Here is a 17,525-nt window from a genome sequence, read left to right as displayed (position 1 = left end):
TTTGCTAACTGCTGCTCATGCAGAAGACCCGACTTTTTTTAAACTTTTCAGCAAAATGACATAGCACAAGTACAGTGTGACCCCTCCACTACCGTGAAGAGAGGTGAACATTGCTTTTTCCTTCCTTCAGTACTAGGATTGCAGAGTGACTAGTTTTGGTCTCAATACACAAACTTATTTAGATCCCAGGGTTCCACCTGCCTTCAGCAGGAATTAGCCCTTGCATAAACCCTAAGTCTGAGTCCTGAGCAATTCCCTCTTGTTTTGTTGGCTATGCTGCACTGGTGACATCTCTCTGTTCCTTTCTTCCCCTGTCCTGAAGAACACACTGCAAAGCACAGGGAACTCCAGCTGGAACAGGCACACATGCATGTCTGAGTTGGCATGACATGAAAAGACAGTTAATGGCTGTACACAGATGACAGTGCTCCTGAGTCACTGCTCAGGGATGAATAAACTGGGCTCTGCCAGGCTGGAATAGCAGTATCTGTCTTCCTGTTAGACAGGAAAAAAATACTGCAAGAACAAAATTATTGCATCTGTTACTATCTTTGGTGTAACTTAGCTTGAATGACCATACAAGAGATTAGCTCTAGCCCACGTTTGTCATGGAAAGCTTGAATATGCCAGTAAGATCAAAGCGCAGATGGCAGAGAAAAGCATGGTTAAGTATTTTTTTCCCTCTGTCAGACTTAGTGAATGAGACCTCTGCCTTCTTTCAGCAGTGCAGGCCTGCAGGTAGGTGACCAGTGCTACTACTTTCTGTCATCTAGAGGAGTGCCTTGCTCCAGTTCTCAAGGAACCTCCAGCTGGGAGGTGGAGGGAGCAGTAACTATTTATGAATCTCTGGACCTTGTCCCTCTCACCCCAAAGACAAGAGCAGCCCAGGTCCCTGAAGTGCAGCAATTCTTCTGGGGGTCTGGAAGTAGGGCTTGGTGTCTGTGGCTACAGATGGAACCAGCTTCATGCTGGCCCTGAACTTCTCAGTGGGAACCAGTAATGGCAGCTCTGGGAGGATGTCCTGAACTTTCTTGAGCATTACAGAGCTGAAGTGAGCCTTTAGCCTCTTGAGTGTGACTTGTTCCACATGTGACAAGTGACTACACTGGCACTACCATAAAGTACTCCTAAAATGTCTGTGCTTTGAAAAGCTCCCTTTTAAGCTAGTGCTACCAGCCTTAATTTCCCCTCCCGCTATGCTCCCATGTGAGTCTTCTGGCCTAACCAAAGTCTGAAGGAGAAGAGCTACTCCTAAGATAAGTCTCTGCTATCAGCACTGGTGCTAGGCAATGAGCTATTTTGACAACTAACTTCCTGAAACTGCAGTAGGAGGCTAAAATATCTTAACACTGCTCATTAGTTTGACAGCTTTGAGCCCTTTTGTATTTATCAACTTTCCTCTCTTTACTGAACACCTGAAAGGGTCAGGGAAGTTCTTGTCTCTTGCCTGACAAGAAACCAACAAAACACTACCACTTCATGTGTTGCATTCTCCTGTGCTCCATCCTTTCTGTGCTGAGTGCGGAGTTGCATCCTTGGCTCCCCCTGAGATCTTGGGTAGATAGATGTGGCCCAAAGCAAACTGGGATTGGAACTCTTTCAGGCAAGAAAGTAAAGTAACACAAATGCTCATTAACAGTGTTGAAAGCTAGGAAGACAAAAATCATTAAGTACTTAATAGCTCTGATTGTGTAGAGCGTGAGTACCTTAGCCTGTCTAGCAGACCATCTCACTGTAGGTATATTTTTTCCCCCGTTTGTCCCCATTGAATCTGTTCATCTAATGAAAATTCTATCTTGACTTCAGTTATTCCTAAAAATACAGGTTTCTCACTAAGAGGACCAAAATCTCTTTCCCAGTGAGAAAGGACTGCACTAAGCCCTACGGTAGTGATGGATGTCTACTTGCTGATGTGCTGTCACAAGACAATTTTCACTGAGGCCAGAGACTACAACTGTGTAGGAGTTGAAAAAGGTGGTAGAGGGAATACTGAAGAGAACTTTGGAGAAGCAGTGGCTCTACAAAGATGACGACTTGTTGGATGATGATGACAAGAGTTTGCTAGGCTCTGGTTTATGGAGCCAAAGCTGCTATCCTCATGTTCCTGCCACAATGGGCTTTGCTTTACTCAGACCTGGCAATGGCACCTTTGAACCATTGTGTATTGACCCAGTCTCGAGTACCCCAGAGCTACCTGATGTTATGAAGTCACAGAAGCCTAATAGCAGCTCTAGAGAGCAAGCCTTGTGCTGAAAACAGCATCTCATGTTTTGCCTCTTGCAGACAAGGTGCTGGTCTTGTCTGTGTATCCTGTGTCCACCCACACCCTTACAAATATGTCTGTCTGATCAACAAAGCAGTGCAATTCAGTTACATGATGTTGGTGTGCTGTAGCGTTCAGGCAGCCAACAGAACTGTTTCCTGGGATCCTTCTCTTGAATTAGTGCTGGAGGAGAAGGGTGACATCAGATACATGTGCACTCCCTGAACTGTAAATGGCATGTTCTGTCACTTGTGTTTCTTCCAGCCAATGCCCATGGCTGCCCATGCCAGTTCTGAGCTTTTTTTGGGGAGGAAGAAGTGTTACACACACTAACTTGGTATATAAGTGTTTGTTTCTCTGTCTTCACCTTGACTTCTGACAGTAGTGTCTTTGAGGAAATCTTGGAGGACAGAGGCACAGAAGGAACTTCTAGTCCTGCCTGTGGCAAAACCTTTGTGAAGGCTATAATCTGAAGACCTGAGCAGATGTAAGCTTAGCAAATAGAGCTTATTACCTCTGAAGTTAAGGGATGCTGCACTAATACAATGCACAACAATGAATTTCTAGAGTTGACTTGAAGTACAGTTACTGGCATGGACTGTTGAAAACCTCTATCAACTGGGCAAAGATTTTTCTTCAAAGTATCGGGAATTTTCTTTCTGGCACCTGCCTTCTCCATTCTTGAAAGGCAAGAAAAATGCAGTGGAAAAAATGCAGTATAGGCAGAAACCGATACAATAAAAATGCAGTTGGAAAGGTCTGTAAGAAAGAAGTTTGTTACAGGCATGAGATCAGGCCTATCAATATTTCTATTGCTAAGAGATCTTAAGAAGTCACTTTCCCAAACGAACTTGACCTCAGCACCATTTTTTTTTCCTATGAACCAGATTCTCTCTTTCAGCATTAGTATTGGACTCTCCCTTTCATCCCTAGTAACGGTTTCACATCAGACTCAACTCACTTTGCTGTGCTGCAAGGGGCAAACTCCTGGTTTTGCTCTATGCTGTCAGAGGTGCTACAGTATTTATTCCCTGAATGAAAATTTAAAGTAGTGCTATTGTTCAGTTTTTGTTCTCTTGTATCAAGGATAATTCAGGCAGGCCAGTCTATGTCCAAGTTCAAAAAACACTTTTAAAACTATGATATCTCCCTGGAGATTTCTCGCTATACTAACGGACGGAAGACACTTCTAAAATGCTGGTTACATTATTAAACCTCACTCGAGCAAAGAGAAATTGAGCTCAAGTCTGCTAGCTGAATTAGGTCTAGATTTTTGTGTTCTCTGTAGCTCCAACTTTTCCAGCCTCCCCTTCCGGCACAGCACTGTAGCAGAACTCGGATGCCATCTAGTGACTGCAGTGGATTTAGAGGAGGAGAAAAACAATTCGAACAAAACCTCAGCAACAAAAGACAAAGAAAGTTCCGGAGCTGTCTTATCTGTTGATAAATAAGCTATACTAATGTAACTGGGCTGTATTTAGAGCAACCTACTCGATCAGGCTCCTGATACTTCCCACTAGGCTTGTTGCAAAACTTAGGTCCTCTCTGCCACTCTTGGCTGGCAGTGAGCACCAGGAAAAGAATACTGGCATGCTACTCTCCATTTCTGATACAATTTTGGTTGTTCTAACTGTCAAACTCCTTACTGAAAAGAAATGCAGGACTCTCCTATTCAGAAGAGAAACTTGGAAGAAAGCGAAGGGAGATATTAATGAGGAGTATTGGCTGTTCAACAGAAATTATATCCTAAAAACACAGGCCTGAAACCAGCCATGTAGACAAAACAGATATTGGACTTCTGGGTGTTATGCTTACAAATGTCTCCGCCAGGATTCAGGATTCGTAATAACGTTACAGAGTTGATCTCTTATCTAACCTATTTGTATAATTTGCTGTTAATATTATATTAGAGAAAAATGCTCTATGCTTGGAATGTACCTGCGTAACAGTCTGCCTTTACGCACTCAGATATTACAAATAGAAACAAACAACTGAGCTGGAAAAAAAAGACTGTTGCATAATAATCTAGTCTATGCCTTCAGGAGTCTAAAGAATTTTGAATGAATACTGTGCCAAACCAGACCTCACCAGCTCACCTCTCCTTGACCATCACCTTTGGTACACAGGACAAATCCCTCTGTCCAGGAGCAGGAGAGCACCACAAGAAAATAAGCTCTTGCAATCCCCAGGAAGTTTCCTCCCTGTGCAGGACCTAAGAGAAACTAAGGGACAGTCCTGTTAGGAGAAATCAAGCAAGTCCCAGACTAGGAGCTGAAAAGGGGAGGCAAAGTGCCTCAAGGAGCTGTTGTACTCTGATGACGCTGCAATGTGGCTCGGTATAGCACTCTAAGGAAGCTACGAGTCCCAAACTGGTATTTCAGCACAGTCCAGCTACCCTGAGGTTCATACAATGGACTGGAGCGTCGTCTTTGTTATACAGCTTAGGGAGTGGATTATTTCACAGCCTCTGAGCCATTATACAGGGTGTTTCAAAATTATGGACCCATTTTCAAAGCAATTATAATTTTAAATGTGACCCATCTTTTTGAAACACCATGCAGTTAGTTGTTAAACAAAACTGCTTGTTTCTGTCTCTGTAGATTTACCTCATCTTTGGCAGGCCAGGGCAGCAATGGGAGAAACCTCTGGAATTACAGTGGAAAAAATACTGAGCTATTTTTTGAAGGACGTTATTATCTTGTGATGGCAGAGGACTGCAGTTTACCAGGGCTCCATAATGGATCTCTACTTGAGGTATTGACTGTGCTAAAGTACTGAAGTCCTGGAGAAGTGTAAAAAGCATGGATCAGTGATTGAGATTATATGCTAAAAGAAATGAAATATGAAAACAGGATTTTGGGGGTGAGGAGAAGTGTTAAAGTAACCTGGTCTTGCTGAGTATTTCAGACTGATCATATGACTTTTGTGTTCTCGAATTTCATGTAGATACCTATTATAAAGCCAATCAGTTTGCCCTAAAATAAACCCCAGCTTGGCCCAGGGAAACATGCACACAACAAGAGATTCAAACAGAAATGTTCAAGCTTTCAAAAGGTGCCAAGGCAAACTTTCCTGCATACCAAAAAAGGAGTTAACTAAGAGTAAAGTGAACAAGTGAAATCATGATGAACTGAGTTTATCCAAGTTTTTTAAATCGGCATGAAGCAGCACATGAACTACAAACCTCTATGTTCTTTGGTATGCATAATGTAAATGAGATATGGGCTTTCCTTGTTTAGGATTGTTTGTTGGAATTTATTTTTAAGATTGGGGCAAAGATCTTAATGGAAACAAAACATAAGTAGGTACTAAGAAATTAAGTTTTAGGTGATAAACACCGACAGGAAAATTTCCATCAGGTTTATGACATGTGTTCTGATATTTGGTTTAAAAGACTTGATAGTTGATAGGCTAAGCACTAGATTTCACTTTCAGGGCAAGAACACCTTTCCAGTACTCAAAAGACTTACCATGAAAAGAATAACTAGGAGTATAGGGACCAGGGCCAGCTATCCAAAACTGCTGCTGTATCTGGCAGGGCTAGTGGGAGAGCTGTGTGCTGCCAGGTGGAGACAGGGAAACTGAGGGGAAGAGAACGCACAGCCTCTTCTGCTCTGCCTGGGCTGAGCTGCTTCCCAAGGCTCTGCAGAGTCTCTTAAACCTTCAACATATATAATCAGGATAATTGAGGAAACTCTTATGTGAATGTTTCCTTTCCACTATGTGGAGCTAATAGTGATCTAAGGCTTTGAGGACTATGGATGTATTCTTTGCATATAATAGAACTGTAGCTCTGTGTGTTAAAGTAGTGAAATGCAAAGACAAAACATCACTGGGCAAAAGCGCGAAGAGCAAAACAGATATTTGACGCTCTCTGCTTTCCTGATTTTTGAAGGTTTTGTCATCCTCCCACAGCTAGACTCCTTGCTACAGAAAAGAGCCAAGTCCCTCCTGTGCTTCTGGTGTTCCACAACTAGATGCAATATGTAACATTAGCCGTTTCCATGTTGAAACTTGGAGCAGACAAGAGAAGAGCGGACTGCTCCCTGGATGACTTTTGGACTAGACATGAAATAAATTTTTCCTGCTTCTGCATAGCAGACAGGGTAGATTCCCATATCAAGACTTGCCGATGGTGGCAAAGGTGCTTCGGTGGATTTAAAATGTGATTAAATAGGTCTGGGACATGTAGGAGTGCCAGTAAGGTTGTTTTTTCTGGAATTTGGGTGCATAGGTCTACACTGCCTTAAAAAGGAAAGTATATCTTTGGTCACGGCTTATTTCAGACTTGGTGTTCTCTATCGACATGCCTTACAACTGAACCTGGAAGTCTCTTGCAGACAGAAAGACATCCGTAGAATTGTTTGGGTTGGAAGGGACCCTTAGAGATCAGCATTTTCAGTTTAGGCTATGGTCCTGCAGAAAAGGAATAATTAAGGGGTTCAGAAGTAGGTGTCTCCCTACTGAACGCAGAATATCTCTGCAAATACTGGGAAAGGTTATACCTCTGCCTTCAGAAACATCATCAGAGCACATTGCTGTTGGTTACTGTTGTTTTCTTAGTCTTCGTATTATCTAGCCTGCAGTATTCCTGAATAGCATTCTGAACTCTGGATGTTTTTTTTCTGACTGGTTCTAGGAAATGGTGCCTTATCACTAAGAACCATCTGATCAAGACAGAATCTAAAAATATACCTGAACAGTTGGTTACAAAGCTTGTTCCACGACTGACTATAATTCACTGTCTGCATTAATATACCACAAGCAGGTCCCAGTAGCTTCCAGATATGGGTAAATTTTAGGAAAAACAAACAAACAGCCACCTAATTCAGCAGTGAGTTTCAGGTGTGTTTGGAGGCAAACTACACAATAAATGGGTGTTGTAAGAGACAAACTGTCAAGCTAGATCTAGTAAGTACATGATCAAAATCGCACCTGATAATAAGAGCTACACCTTCTTCTCAAACTAAGGCATTTTGGGTGTTAAGGTCTGTAGTTCTGCATACAGCATCTCCCTGGGCTTGACAAGACCATCGGTTCAGTTACAACTCAATCTTGCGCATGTTCCTGGGCAGCCTGTTGACACCTGTGTCTTATCTAATGTGGAGCACAAGACCTCAAGGAGTGGTGGATGCTATTTGGTAGCCTAGAAAGGAGAAAGCGGGACAGATGCAGGTCAAATCATGCAGAACCCTCTTACCTTTTACCCAGTAGTGTAATTGTTACTGCTCTTGCTGTAAGAGCCTTATGGGCTTTGTGATGCCTTTAGTCTATTTGTACAGTGATGTTAGCAGCTTTGGCTTGTAAATTGTTGTATAAAGTATGTTACTGTGGATCCTCTTCCAAGACAGCACGTGGCAGGGAATTTTGACAAAGTGTAACCAACAGGGCTTTTTGCCCTGGGGAAGGAGAAAGGGAAGCAGGGGTGGAACAAAACACTGGGATGTAATTCCTAAAGCCCATGTTGCTTAATGGTGCACATGTGGTCAAGGCTGACAGAAGCTGAGGTTTGCCTTGCCCTAGCAGAGAGCAAGACTGGGCACTTCTGACAAGGTGTGTGCTCATTCTGTAATTTGAAATGAGGAACTATGGAAGCTCTGAGTTGTTTTTTCTGTTATAGGGAAATAGAGCATAGACACACAGATTGCTCACAGTTACCTGTGGAAAGAGGCAATTGAACAAATGTACCCATAACGATTACCAAGTAGCACATTGAGAGAGCTTATACCAGCACATGTATTCCTCCCAGTTATTGTTTGTGGATTTTTCTTTTTTTTTTCCTTTTTTTTTTTTTTTTTAAACCCAACACCAGACTGAGGACTGAGTCTGCTGTGCTGTGGCTGCAGTGGAAGTACAGAAGTACAGCGCTGGATTAGACTGGGTAACTGGTGGCTCTTGCAGTCCGTAGGTTGGGCAGGCTCAGGAAGCCATACAGGATAAAAGATCAGAATATAAGACATCGTCCTAGAAAAGTGAGTGTTCATAAAGACTTTTAAACTGCTTTCACTTCTTTCCCATGGCTTTTTGGAATCTTAGTTCTTTAGGTTTCCATCTTCAAAGAAGAAAATATGTCACGTGAATTTCTGATGCTTCATCTGATTTTATTTTAGCTTTAAGATACAGCTGTGCACCGGTAACGGAATATACTCCCTGGCACTGAAGCGTGACTGGAAAAGAATTCAAATTAGCAGCTCCTGAGGATGCCTAAAGATGTTGGCTTTAATTTGTCCTCTCAAGGAAGGAACAAGTCCATTCTTTCTTCATGGGGAAGCAGAAGGCAGAGAAGCTGAGGGAGTGTTTTGTGGGTAGATGTTCAGTTTTATTATGTGTTAGATTTCATGAGTTGATTTTACTCAACAGCCACATTTTTTTCAGTGTTTTCGATTTTGTGAGGGAAAGAACCATTAAAACAAAACAGAAAAAGGAAATATTCCTCAAATCCACAATTCTTCTCTATTAGCCTGCTGCTGCACAGATTGGGCATTCTTTTGAATGACCTTCTTTCTCAACTATTTTGTAAGTACAGGTCTCCTTGTTGAAAATGCTTACACACTTCTCTCCATCGTAGCCAGTTGGTTTTACAAAGCTGTCATTGGAAAAAGACAAAGAGACAATGAGACCATGAAGTAAACAGCTTCCATTTGAGATGATATCTACGATTTTGATATGAAGAGACTGTACTGAGGAGGTGTGCAGGAGCAGAAAAGGATGTTCACACAAAGCTCCTAGCTCAAAAGTTTCTTAGCCTGCTGCTTAAGCAGGAATAGGGAAGAGTTGTTGTTTACTGGTGATGTTTCTGCTGTTTATTTGCTATTCAAATATCATTGATATTTTTCTTTTCAGACACAATATGGAACAATAATTGCATGAGTGATTGTCACTCTGGTAAAAATTACAGACATGTCAGTGTACCTTGAAAGCTTCTCAGAGTAAAGATGGGGTTATGTGTGGTTTTGGGAAGATCTGGATTACGAGCAGTAGAAAATTCTGAAGTATCTACATGTTCTCTCTTCAGTCAGTGTCTTGACTGAAATTTTAGCCCTAAGAAGAATGAAGTCCTTGTTTCAAATCAAGAATATTTGTCAGAAGAAATTCTTGCATGCTCAGTGATGATGCTGTTGGGTTAATGCATAACTTTGTGATATGAAGTGAGTAAGAAAAAGACCACAGTCATTTCTCAGAGACCCCTGTGTGAAGGGAAGTGTTTTGTGCTGCATCACAGCAGTGGAGGAAATCCCTCACTGCTGTCCTGAACTCACGTGGTACAGCAGCTGATTCCACTCCAGGTACAGGAGCAATAGTAGCAGTCTGTGTTTGTCCAGTGCATACCAAATTCATGCAGCTCTCCATTTGAGTCAAGACAGCCTGAAAAAATGGTGCACAATGCTATTGATTATACAAAATAAGTGTGGTCTTTGTTCACTTTTGCTGTTAGCAACCCTATCTGGCAAACACAGAGGGTCCCCAACAGAGCAGGACTGCTGCTATTCTAATGCATGGCAAAGGGTATCCTGCATCCCTCTGCCTGTGGTTATTGCCAGCATCAGGTTTCCTGGAGTAGCTCATCTTTAAGTACAGAAATCAGAGCACCCAGCAGAAAGGCAACTATGAACAGACCTGGTCAGAATTAAAATAAGCCAAATAGCTGCATGTTTCTTTTGAGTGCTAATTTTCCTTCTGCTCCACTCATCTGCAGACTTATAGACTAGATCTGTTCAGGAAGAGCACCCTCACATTCAAGAGGAACAGCCATTCCGTTCTTAAAAACTTTCCTTGAGATAGGGAAACAACGGAGTAAGTTGATCAGTGAGCTGGACACTTGCCATTCTGTTCCCTACTTTATACTGACCACATAGAAGGTGGCACTTCTCCTCCCTTCTCTGTCTTTCTAGATATGATGTCATAATCAAAACAGAAATCATTACTTCATGCAGATGGATAAACAAAGCCTATGCTACTTGCCTGGTCAAAATTAATTTGTAATTTGGCCTGGTTGATGTTCCTCAGATAAACTCTTATTTTTTAATAACAGATTATCAATTCCCTGCTCTCCATACCCCATTCCCCCCCTACTTCTAGTGGTTTCTCTCCACTTTTTCCACTTATAAATTGTGATAAATCAAATCAAGCAGTGCTTGTCAAGTGCCTGTCAAGTTGAGGACAGTTGACTTCTTACCTATCAGCTCACCACGAGACATCCCTGGATTCAATGGCTCACCAAAGCAATCTGCATTGGACTGTGTCACACTGGCAAGAACAAGAAGGCAGGCCAGGATGGTTTTCTGAGAAAGCAGAAATCTCAACTATTTCTAATAGTAGTACTGATCATCAAGACATTTTAATAGTTATTTATAAGTAGAAGCCATTTCTAATCAAAATCTCTTGCCTGTTGAAGTGTCTAAAATGCAATCAGGAATACTGAGCTATTTAGAAGCAGCAGAGCCAGAGCATCATGTGGAAGGGTTATAAAAACTTCTTCACAGGACTCTTAAGAACCCACTGGATGTTTCACCCCAAAATTGAAAGATTAGGAACAAGCTGAAGAACTTCAGCTGAAGGTGAACCCTCAAGACTTGGCCCTGCTTTGAGCAGGAGGTTGGAACAAATAGCCTACAGGTGTCCCTTCCAGCTTACATAGTTCCATATTCTATGACCTTTGTCAGCAGCTTTTTCTGAAAGTTCAGCTTAAATTCGTCAGCTAGTTTCTTATACTTCAATACTAGTTTGAAATGTTTGAAGGGTTTTTGCTCTGGATATGAAGGAATAAGTGCAAGAACTCTAAGCTGGAATTAGCTGTGATGAATTTAAAATCTTGATCAGAGAGGAAAGCTAGACCATGACTGAGCAATGACATACACACATGTATTGTATTTTTATGTGGGGGTTTTTTTTGACAGATTAGAACTGGTGACTTCTAAAAAGCAGTCATATCTGTGAGCAGGAAGTGCAGAAACTACCATTTAATTTTGCAGAGGAGAAGCAAAACCCACAGAACTGCAACAGAGCTTCAAATGAGTAAAAATCATGATAACGTTTTTGAGTTTAACTAAATGTTCAGACACTATCCAGACTTCTCACAAAATTGAAGGGCAGTTCTAGGTTAAGGCATAACAGAGCTGCTTTCTGCCAGAAGAGAGATCACCTCCAAACATTACATGTAAGTGAAAACAGTTTATAATAAAAAGCCTTAGCTGGACTGCTATTAGACATCTCCTGCCAGATAAATGCTGATACCTTTTACCCAAGGTTCTTACCTGCCTATGCACATCAATCTGACTTCTGTCCTCAAAACATAGCTTTAATTTTCTCTGTGTTGCTTAGATCTGAGTGCTCAGATAAATCCAAGAGAAACTCCTTTTAAAACTTTCACAACATATCGTGGTCTTTTAAAGTATAAGATGCAAGGACTCACCATTCTTGCAGAATTATGAGGCTTCCAATAAGGAGACAGCCTGTAAGCAGCTTATCCCAGAGAACTTATATAGATGAGGGAATTTGTGATACCAGTCCTTGAGCAAACTGAACACGCATGAGTAACTCCAATCAGGTTTCTGCAAAATGGCCTCATAGCATTATTAAACTAAGCCAATTATATACAGGAAGGTTTTGTTCTGAGAGACACTGAAGAAACAGGTGTGGCTTTTGTACCACACCAGATCTGGAAGGCAGTTCTGGGAGGTACTTTGAAAGGAATTTCCAACCTATGCACATGTATGTTCTCTCTTCTAACTTTTCAGACGAGCAGTGACCACCCAGCAGTTCCCACCTAAGAGCCCTCCCTATTTTCTAGGTGCAAGCTATGCTAGGTATGAAAAGAAGTTCTTGCAAGCAGCTTTCTTGTCAACGCAGCAGGGAGTGACCTGTCTAAGCCTGGGCAGTGTCTAGGGACAGTGAAAAAGCTCTTTGTGTGATCTGTGAACTCAGGGGACCCTAACAACATGCTGTGGTGCTGAAACCACTTGGAACAGCAAATGTAGATAGTCCACTCGTATACTGATTACTGAGGTCATTTGTGGTCCATGTTATGTTGCATTTCTTTTTCATGTTGTTAGTGTACAGGATGATAAGTGCCTTGCTTATGTGGGGAGCAAGTATCTCCAACAGACGTTCCACTGTTGAAATCTCGTTGTCTTCCCAATCAGTTTATTTCTAACTCTTCTGAGAAGATCAGCAGTCTAGCAAGTTCTATGCCCTCTTTCCACTTCTGTTTCTTTCTAAGGCAGGAAAAAATCTTGAGGAGTCTGTTGAAGATTCACCTCACTATTTTACTTGCTAGTTCTTCAGCTAGGGCTTCTGGTAACAGCTCACTGAAGACCACAAAGCTAATGAGAGTAATGCAAGATTATCAGCCTTGTTTTCTTTGTATCTTTCAGTGCTAGGCAATCAACAGAGAGAAATACAGCATGATATCAGAGAAGTAACATTATTGAAAACAAGCAAACAAGTAGCTAATTTCTATGAAAAGCATTACTCTGAACAACTTAAAGCTAGCAGAGATGCACTACAATGAAAGCAGTCCAGGAACCTTGTTTCTTAATCCAGCATTTCAGAACTCAGTGCTACTCTCCCAGTCTTGAGAGGGATGTGCTTTCTGCAGGAGAGAATAAGTGCAGAACTCCTTATGGAAGTTCAAGTATTCAGCTGTTAAAACCAGTAGGTTGACTGGTACTGCCATTGAGGGAGGCAAAGCAAGAGGAAGCCTGAGGCATATCAGCTCACAGATCATAAGTAAACACAGTTTTATGAAGAAATTTGTCTTAGCCTTGAACTGACAATGCTATGTATAATGAGCATTTGGTTTACAATTGTTAAAGTCTGCCACATTTGCATGTGAGAAAGGACACCTGTTAAGGAAAGGCACAAGCAAACAGCACTAAAATACACAGTGTGCTGTTGACACAGAAATGTATGGTAAATGTGGTATAGAAGGAAGTTTTATGTTGGTGGGAACATTTTTCTGAACTCTGTGGCTCATATGCCCACAAACCTCAAGGCCTATGCCCTCAAATGTCTCCTAGTATAGGAATTAGCAAAGAATTGTATTAATTGTACAGGTAAGGGACACAGATGATGTGACTTGTCCTAGGTAACCTGTGGCATAGCAGAAATTTGAATTGAAGTCTCAATTCAAGCTGGGAAGCCCAGGCTGCAGACACCAATGTCATTTCTACCCTGATCTGAACACCCCTGTCTCCTTCCATATGTAGCAGAGCCCCCATACCTGGGCCGAGTTTCAGGTTTAATTCAATGCAATTTCAGTGGGATGAGAAACAGTTCGTTGCTCAACCTCCCTGCCATTTAGTTCTATGGGTAAGCGAATATCCCTCTTGCTAAAGCACAAATGCATTGGGTTTAAAACCCATGGCAATTCCTCAGCTAGTCTGGAAAATCCTGTCAGGTCATGATCCCCAAATGAAGGATCAGTGCTAAGCAAGGGACATAGAGACAGACAAGAAGAGCTAAAGACCAACCACAGATGCCAGGCTGTGTTTGCAAGCAGGAGACCTCCATCTCTGCTCTGTGGGTTAGCACTAGAGGAAATAGCCACAGATACTACAGCAGCAAGTGCAAAAGTCCAGAGGCAGCAAAACAGAATGGATAGTAGTGGCAAAATGAGCCAAAAAAAAAAAAAAGAGAGATCTCCAGTTTACAGGAAATGCAGTTTTCAACTCAAGCCATATGGTAACAAAAAGGTCTTAGAAATCTTCAGTGAATCAGAAAACAAAAGAAAAGTTTATTCCAGAAAAGAAAAAACACACTGATTCTGAACACAGCATGTCATCCTGACCCTGCAGCTGATTAAGCAAATGAAGACTATAGGTCTGTGGAAAAAGTAAAGACTTTTTGATGAAAGTGTGATTGAAGGAGTTAGCTATAGGAAGGATGGTGGGTGGGAGCATTGCTGTAGCTCTTGCCACCAGTGCCTCTGTCTTTGTGGAACTTACACAGTGGACCCTGCTCTGGCCGCACTGGCATCGGAAGCATGCCTTTGGTCCTCCAAGTGGTACCAAACTGGTGCAGTCTTCCACCTTTAACACAACCTACACATGCATGCACAGAATGTAAGGAGGCTTAGTTTTGGTTTTATACTTTCAGTTACTTAGTTCAGCAATGTCTGGGCATTTCTGGGGAAAGTTCAGCTAATTCTACCTACACCTCACCTACATTGTATTTTACCTCTAAATAGAAAGCATGAGCTTGTATCCATTTTCTAAACTTGTTAGTCAATGATTCCATTAAGATAAAACTCAGTGGTTGTCTGTTATTGGTGCATGAACTCAGAATGGACTGGAATGGGGAGAGCAGCCACAGAATGCTTCAGCCAAATCCATGGGATATCTCGGCTGTTGAGATCTTTTCTCTTTTTTCTTCTCGGTTGTTTTACACTGTCATGTATAAAATCCTGCTTCTTCCCATTCCTTGTTCTACTCCCTTCCTGTCTGATCCTGATGAGCAGCAACTAGAAGACGAAAACATAAAGACAGCTGTTGTGGCTCTTATTTCTAGCAGGATTCACCAGAACTGTGCCCAGGCTGTTTAGTTCATAATAACAGTAAGCATTGTGTAGTGGCATCAAGAAGGAAGACCAGGAAGAACTGCTGTAAAAACCCCACAATATCTATGACTACTCTTGAAATTATTTTAACAGTTACTAAGAGCATACTTGTGCTAGAAGAATTGTTTTCCCCCTCTTTGAGAAAGCAAACAGGACTCACAGCACCTGAAAGGGTAGAACATTTAACAGACCTTATGTATTGCTTTTCACAAAACAACATCCAGCATTTTAATTTTGTTATTCCTTCAAATGTGAAATAGGTTGCAGCTCAAATGCATGTATGGTGTTGCCATGGCTCTCTAATCACATACATATCAACAGACTGAGTGTTATGAACTCTTAGGAATCTAAAATTTGGACTTCTCATGTTAACGATATGTTGTTCCTAAGCAGCTCGTCATGGCCTGTCTGGTGTTTCCTGCAGTGGTGAATATGAAAATTGCAAAACTTATTCTTCAGTGTCTTAGCAAGCAAATGAAAGGCAAAAATATTTCAAGTTTGGAGAGGTTCTGGCGGGATTTTGAGGATATCATTGAAATTCAACTAGTAATCAACAATTAGTTTTATTGCTGCAAAGGATGGAAAACTGAACTGGTGTCTCTCTACGCTCCTGCCCTATGCGTCCCTCTTGGTTTTGGTGGCATGCAAATAATGACAAGTATCCAAAACAGAGGGTGTGTGATACATTATCCTACTTGCCTGCAGTTGGATCATCTCATGAATGCAACAATGTTATCTGCAGCAATGCCGTTAAACATTTCTCTTCTGGGTAGAGGGGCTTTCCTGTTCATAGGAAGGAGGAGTCAAGATTCCTGAGCTTCATTGCCAAAATTGTTTCATTTGTGGAAAACAAATAGTTTTAGTAGTACCAACAACTCTCGAAATAGAAAACCAAATACAATTGCATGTTGAAACTAAAAGATCTCTTTTTTAAGACATCTGGAGGGACTTTCTGGGTCTCTGTGAAACCATACCATTCTCTGGCACCTCTAGGTCAGTTGTCTCTAAATTTCCTTGGCCTGGTAAACTCATCAGAATTCACTTTCTTGCTTTTCCAGCGTCAGTTCTTGTTTGTGCTGGGCTGTTCAGATTCTGTTTCAAGTACATGTGGTGGAGAAGGTGCCCTTGCTGTGGAAGATGGGCTTCCCCACCCACAGATAACTTCTGGAATGACGTCCTGATCACATTGGTCAAGTATGCAGTTTCTTACCAGTCCCATAACCTTAATGAATATCTTAAGCATGAGATCCAAAGCTTGTGCTAGATTTCTTGTTTCGGTCACTTATGTTTTTACTGGTGCTGCCAGCAAATCAGAAATCTTCTTGCACAGAAAAAGTCGTCTTCATCTGTAAGAAGAGTGACACCTAGATTCTACAGAAACACTTGGGACTCTGGGAAGTAATAAGGCTCCTAGTAATATATATTTTTTTAAATGTCCAAATAAGGTAATAAGTAGAATGAAATGTTATTTATTTAAAAGTGAACTAAGTATCTGTAAATGACTTAAAATATGAAGTCTTAGTGAGGAACCACTATTATTAAGAACAAGAATATGACCGTACGAGATAATAAACTAATTTCATAACATTCATTTTCACAAGCTGCTGTTTAGAGGAATTACATGATTAAATTAGTGAATGGAAGTCAGATTTTAAAAAGGCAGAGGTTTATACTGGAAAAAGCTGAACTGACTCTAATTCTGGTCCCTTAAATTTTTGCAGCCTTGCAGGAATCAATTGTACAGAAGCACAGAGTTCTTGACTGATATCCAGCCTGTGGTGCAGAGAACTTCAAAAGTTGAAGTACGTAATACCTCCATTTGGGGAAAAAATCCAAGCATTTTACGACCACTGGTATCTTAAGTGAAGTGTACATGACAAAAACAAACCAAGAGAAAACATACCACTTCAAGTCCTTCTGATTTTACTGATGGCTTGCAGAGCTTGAGGCAGGTCATCTTGAGAAGCAAGTAACCCAATGAATAAATACAGACTGAGAGTTGATTTTTGGGGCCAAGTGGTGATTCCTGCCCTAAGAATGCTCAGCTCTGTGTAAACTCATACTTTTACAAGACCACAGACTTGTGATTATGAAGCATAATCAAACAATCCACTTGTCCTTGAAGGTATGTTTCTTTTCAAACCATACAACAGTTAACTGTAGACTGTTGTCATTTTTTAATACCCAATTCTGGAGTAAAGAGTCCATGTAGAAGCAGCAATTTCATAGGCTATTGTTGCCTGGTCTTCCTGTATGTGGACAGATTCAGGTTATTACCAATTGCCAGGTGGGAGATTTGGTTTTGAAGTTCATCACTGACTACACTTCTTTCCCCAGGGAGTGTAGGAAATTTTTATACTGAAGAGACAGAAGGTATCTGCCTTTGATTAGTACCTCAAGCTCTGCTGCCACAAGGAAGCATGTCTCCAGGGGCTGATCTAGATCTTTTTCAGTGTGGGCAAGAACCACCAATTCAGGGCAGTGTGTGCAGACTTTCAGGAGTTGGGCTTGGAGGAGGACACCTGGCAGCAGGTCAGAGTTGGCAATGGAGAGGAACAGCCACTTGCTGAAAGAAGGAGAAGAAAGGCGGGAAAAAAAAAAAAAAGGAGGAAAAGGATTACAATATTCCATCTTCACTGTTTTCTTCAGAGGTCTCAGGTGTTAGCACAAGTCTTGCCAAAACTCCTGCAGCAGTTCAAGTGTTCC

At 41.5% G+C, this 17,525-nt stretch overlaps 1 protein-coding gene and 1 pseudogene across 1 annotated transcript; one reads left to right on the top strand and one right to left on the bottom strand.

Moving 5' to 3' along the window:
* Positions 1 to 1,892: 1,892 nt before the first annotated feature.
* LOC135990913 (elongin-B-like) lies at positions 1,893 to 2,253 on the top strand (annotated as a pseudogene).
* A 6,466-nt stretch (positions 2,254 to 8,719) lies between these two features.
* On the bottom strand, positions 8,720 to 16,776 carry LOC135990910 (beta-microseminoprotein-like). Its single transcript, XM_065639045.1, has 4 exons — positions 16,723 to 16,776; positions 10,440 to 10,545; positions 9,523 to 9,628; positions 8,720 to 8,849 (listed from the first exon to the last, which is right to left on the bottom strand). The coding sequence occupies exons 1-4, from the start codon at positions 16,774 to 16,776 to the stop codon at positions 8,720 to 8,722; spliced, it is 396 nt and encodes a 131-aa protein (XP_065495117.1).
* Positions 16,777 to 17,525: the final 749 nt, after the last annotated feature.

This window comes from Caloenas nicobarica, chromosome 7 (genome assembly GCF_036013445.1).
Source record: "Caloenas nicobarica isolate bCalNic1 chromosome 7, bCalNic1.hap1, whole genome shotgun sequence".
NCBI classification, from domain to species: Eukaryota; Metazoa; Chordata; class Aves; order Columbiformes; family Columbidae; genus Caloenas; species Caloenas nicobarica.
The sequence above is the reverse complement of the archived record's forward strand: the minus strand, read 5'-3'. Positions and strand labels throughout refer to the sequence as shown.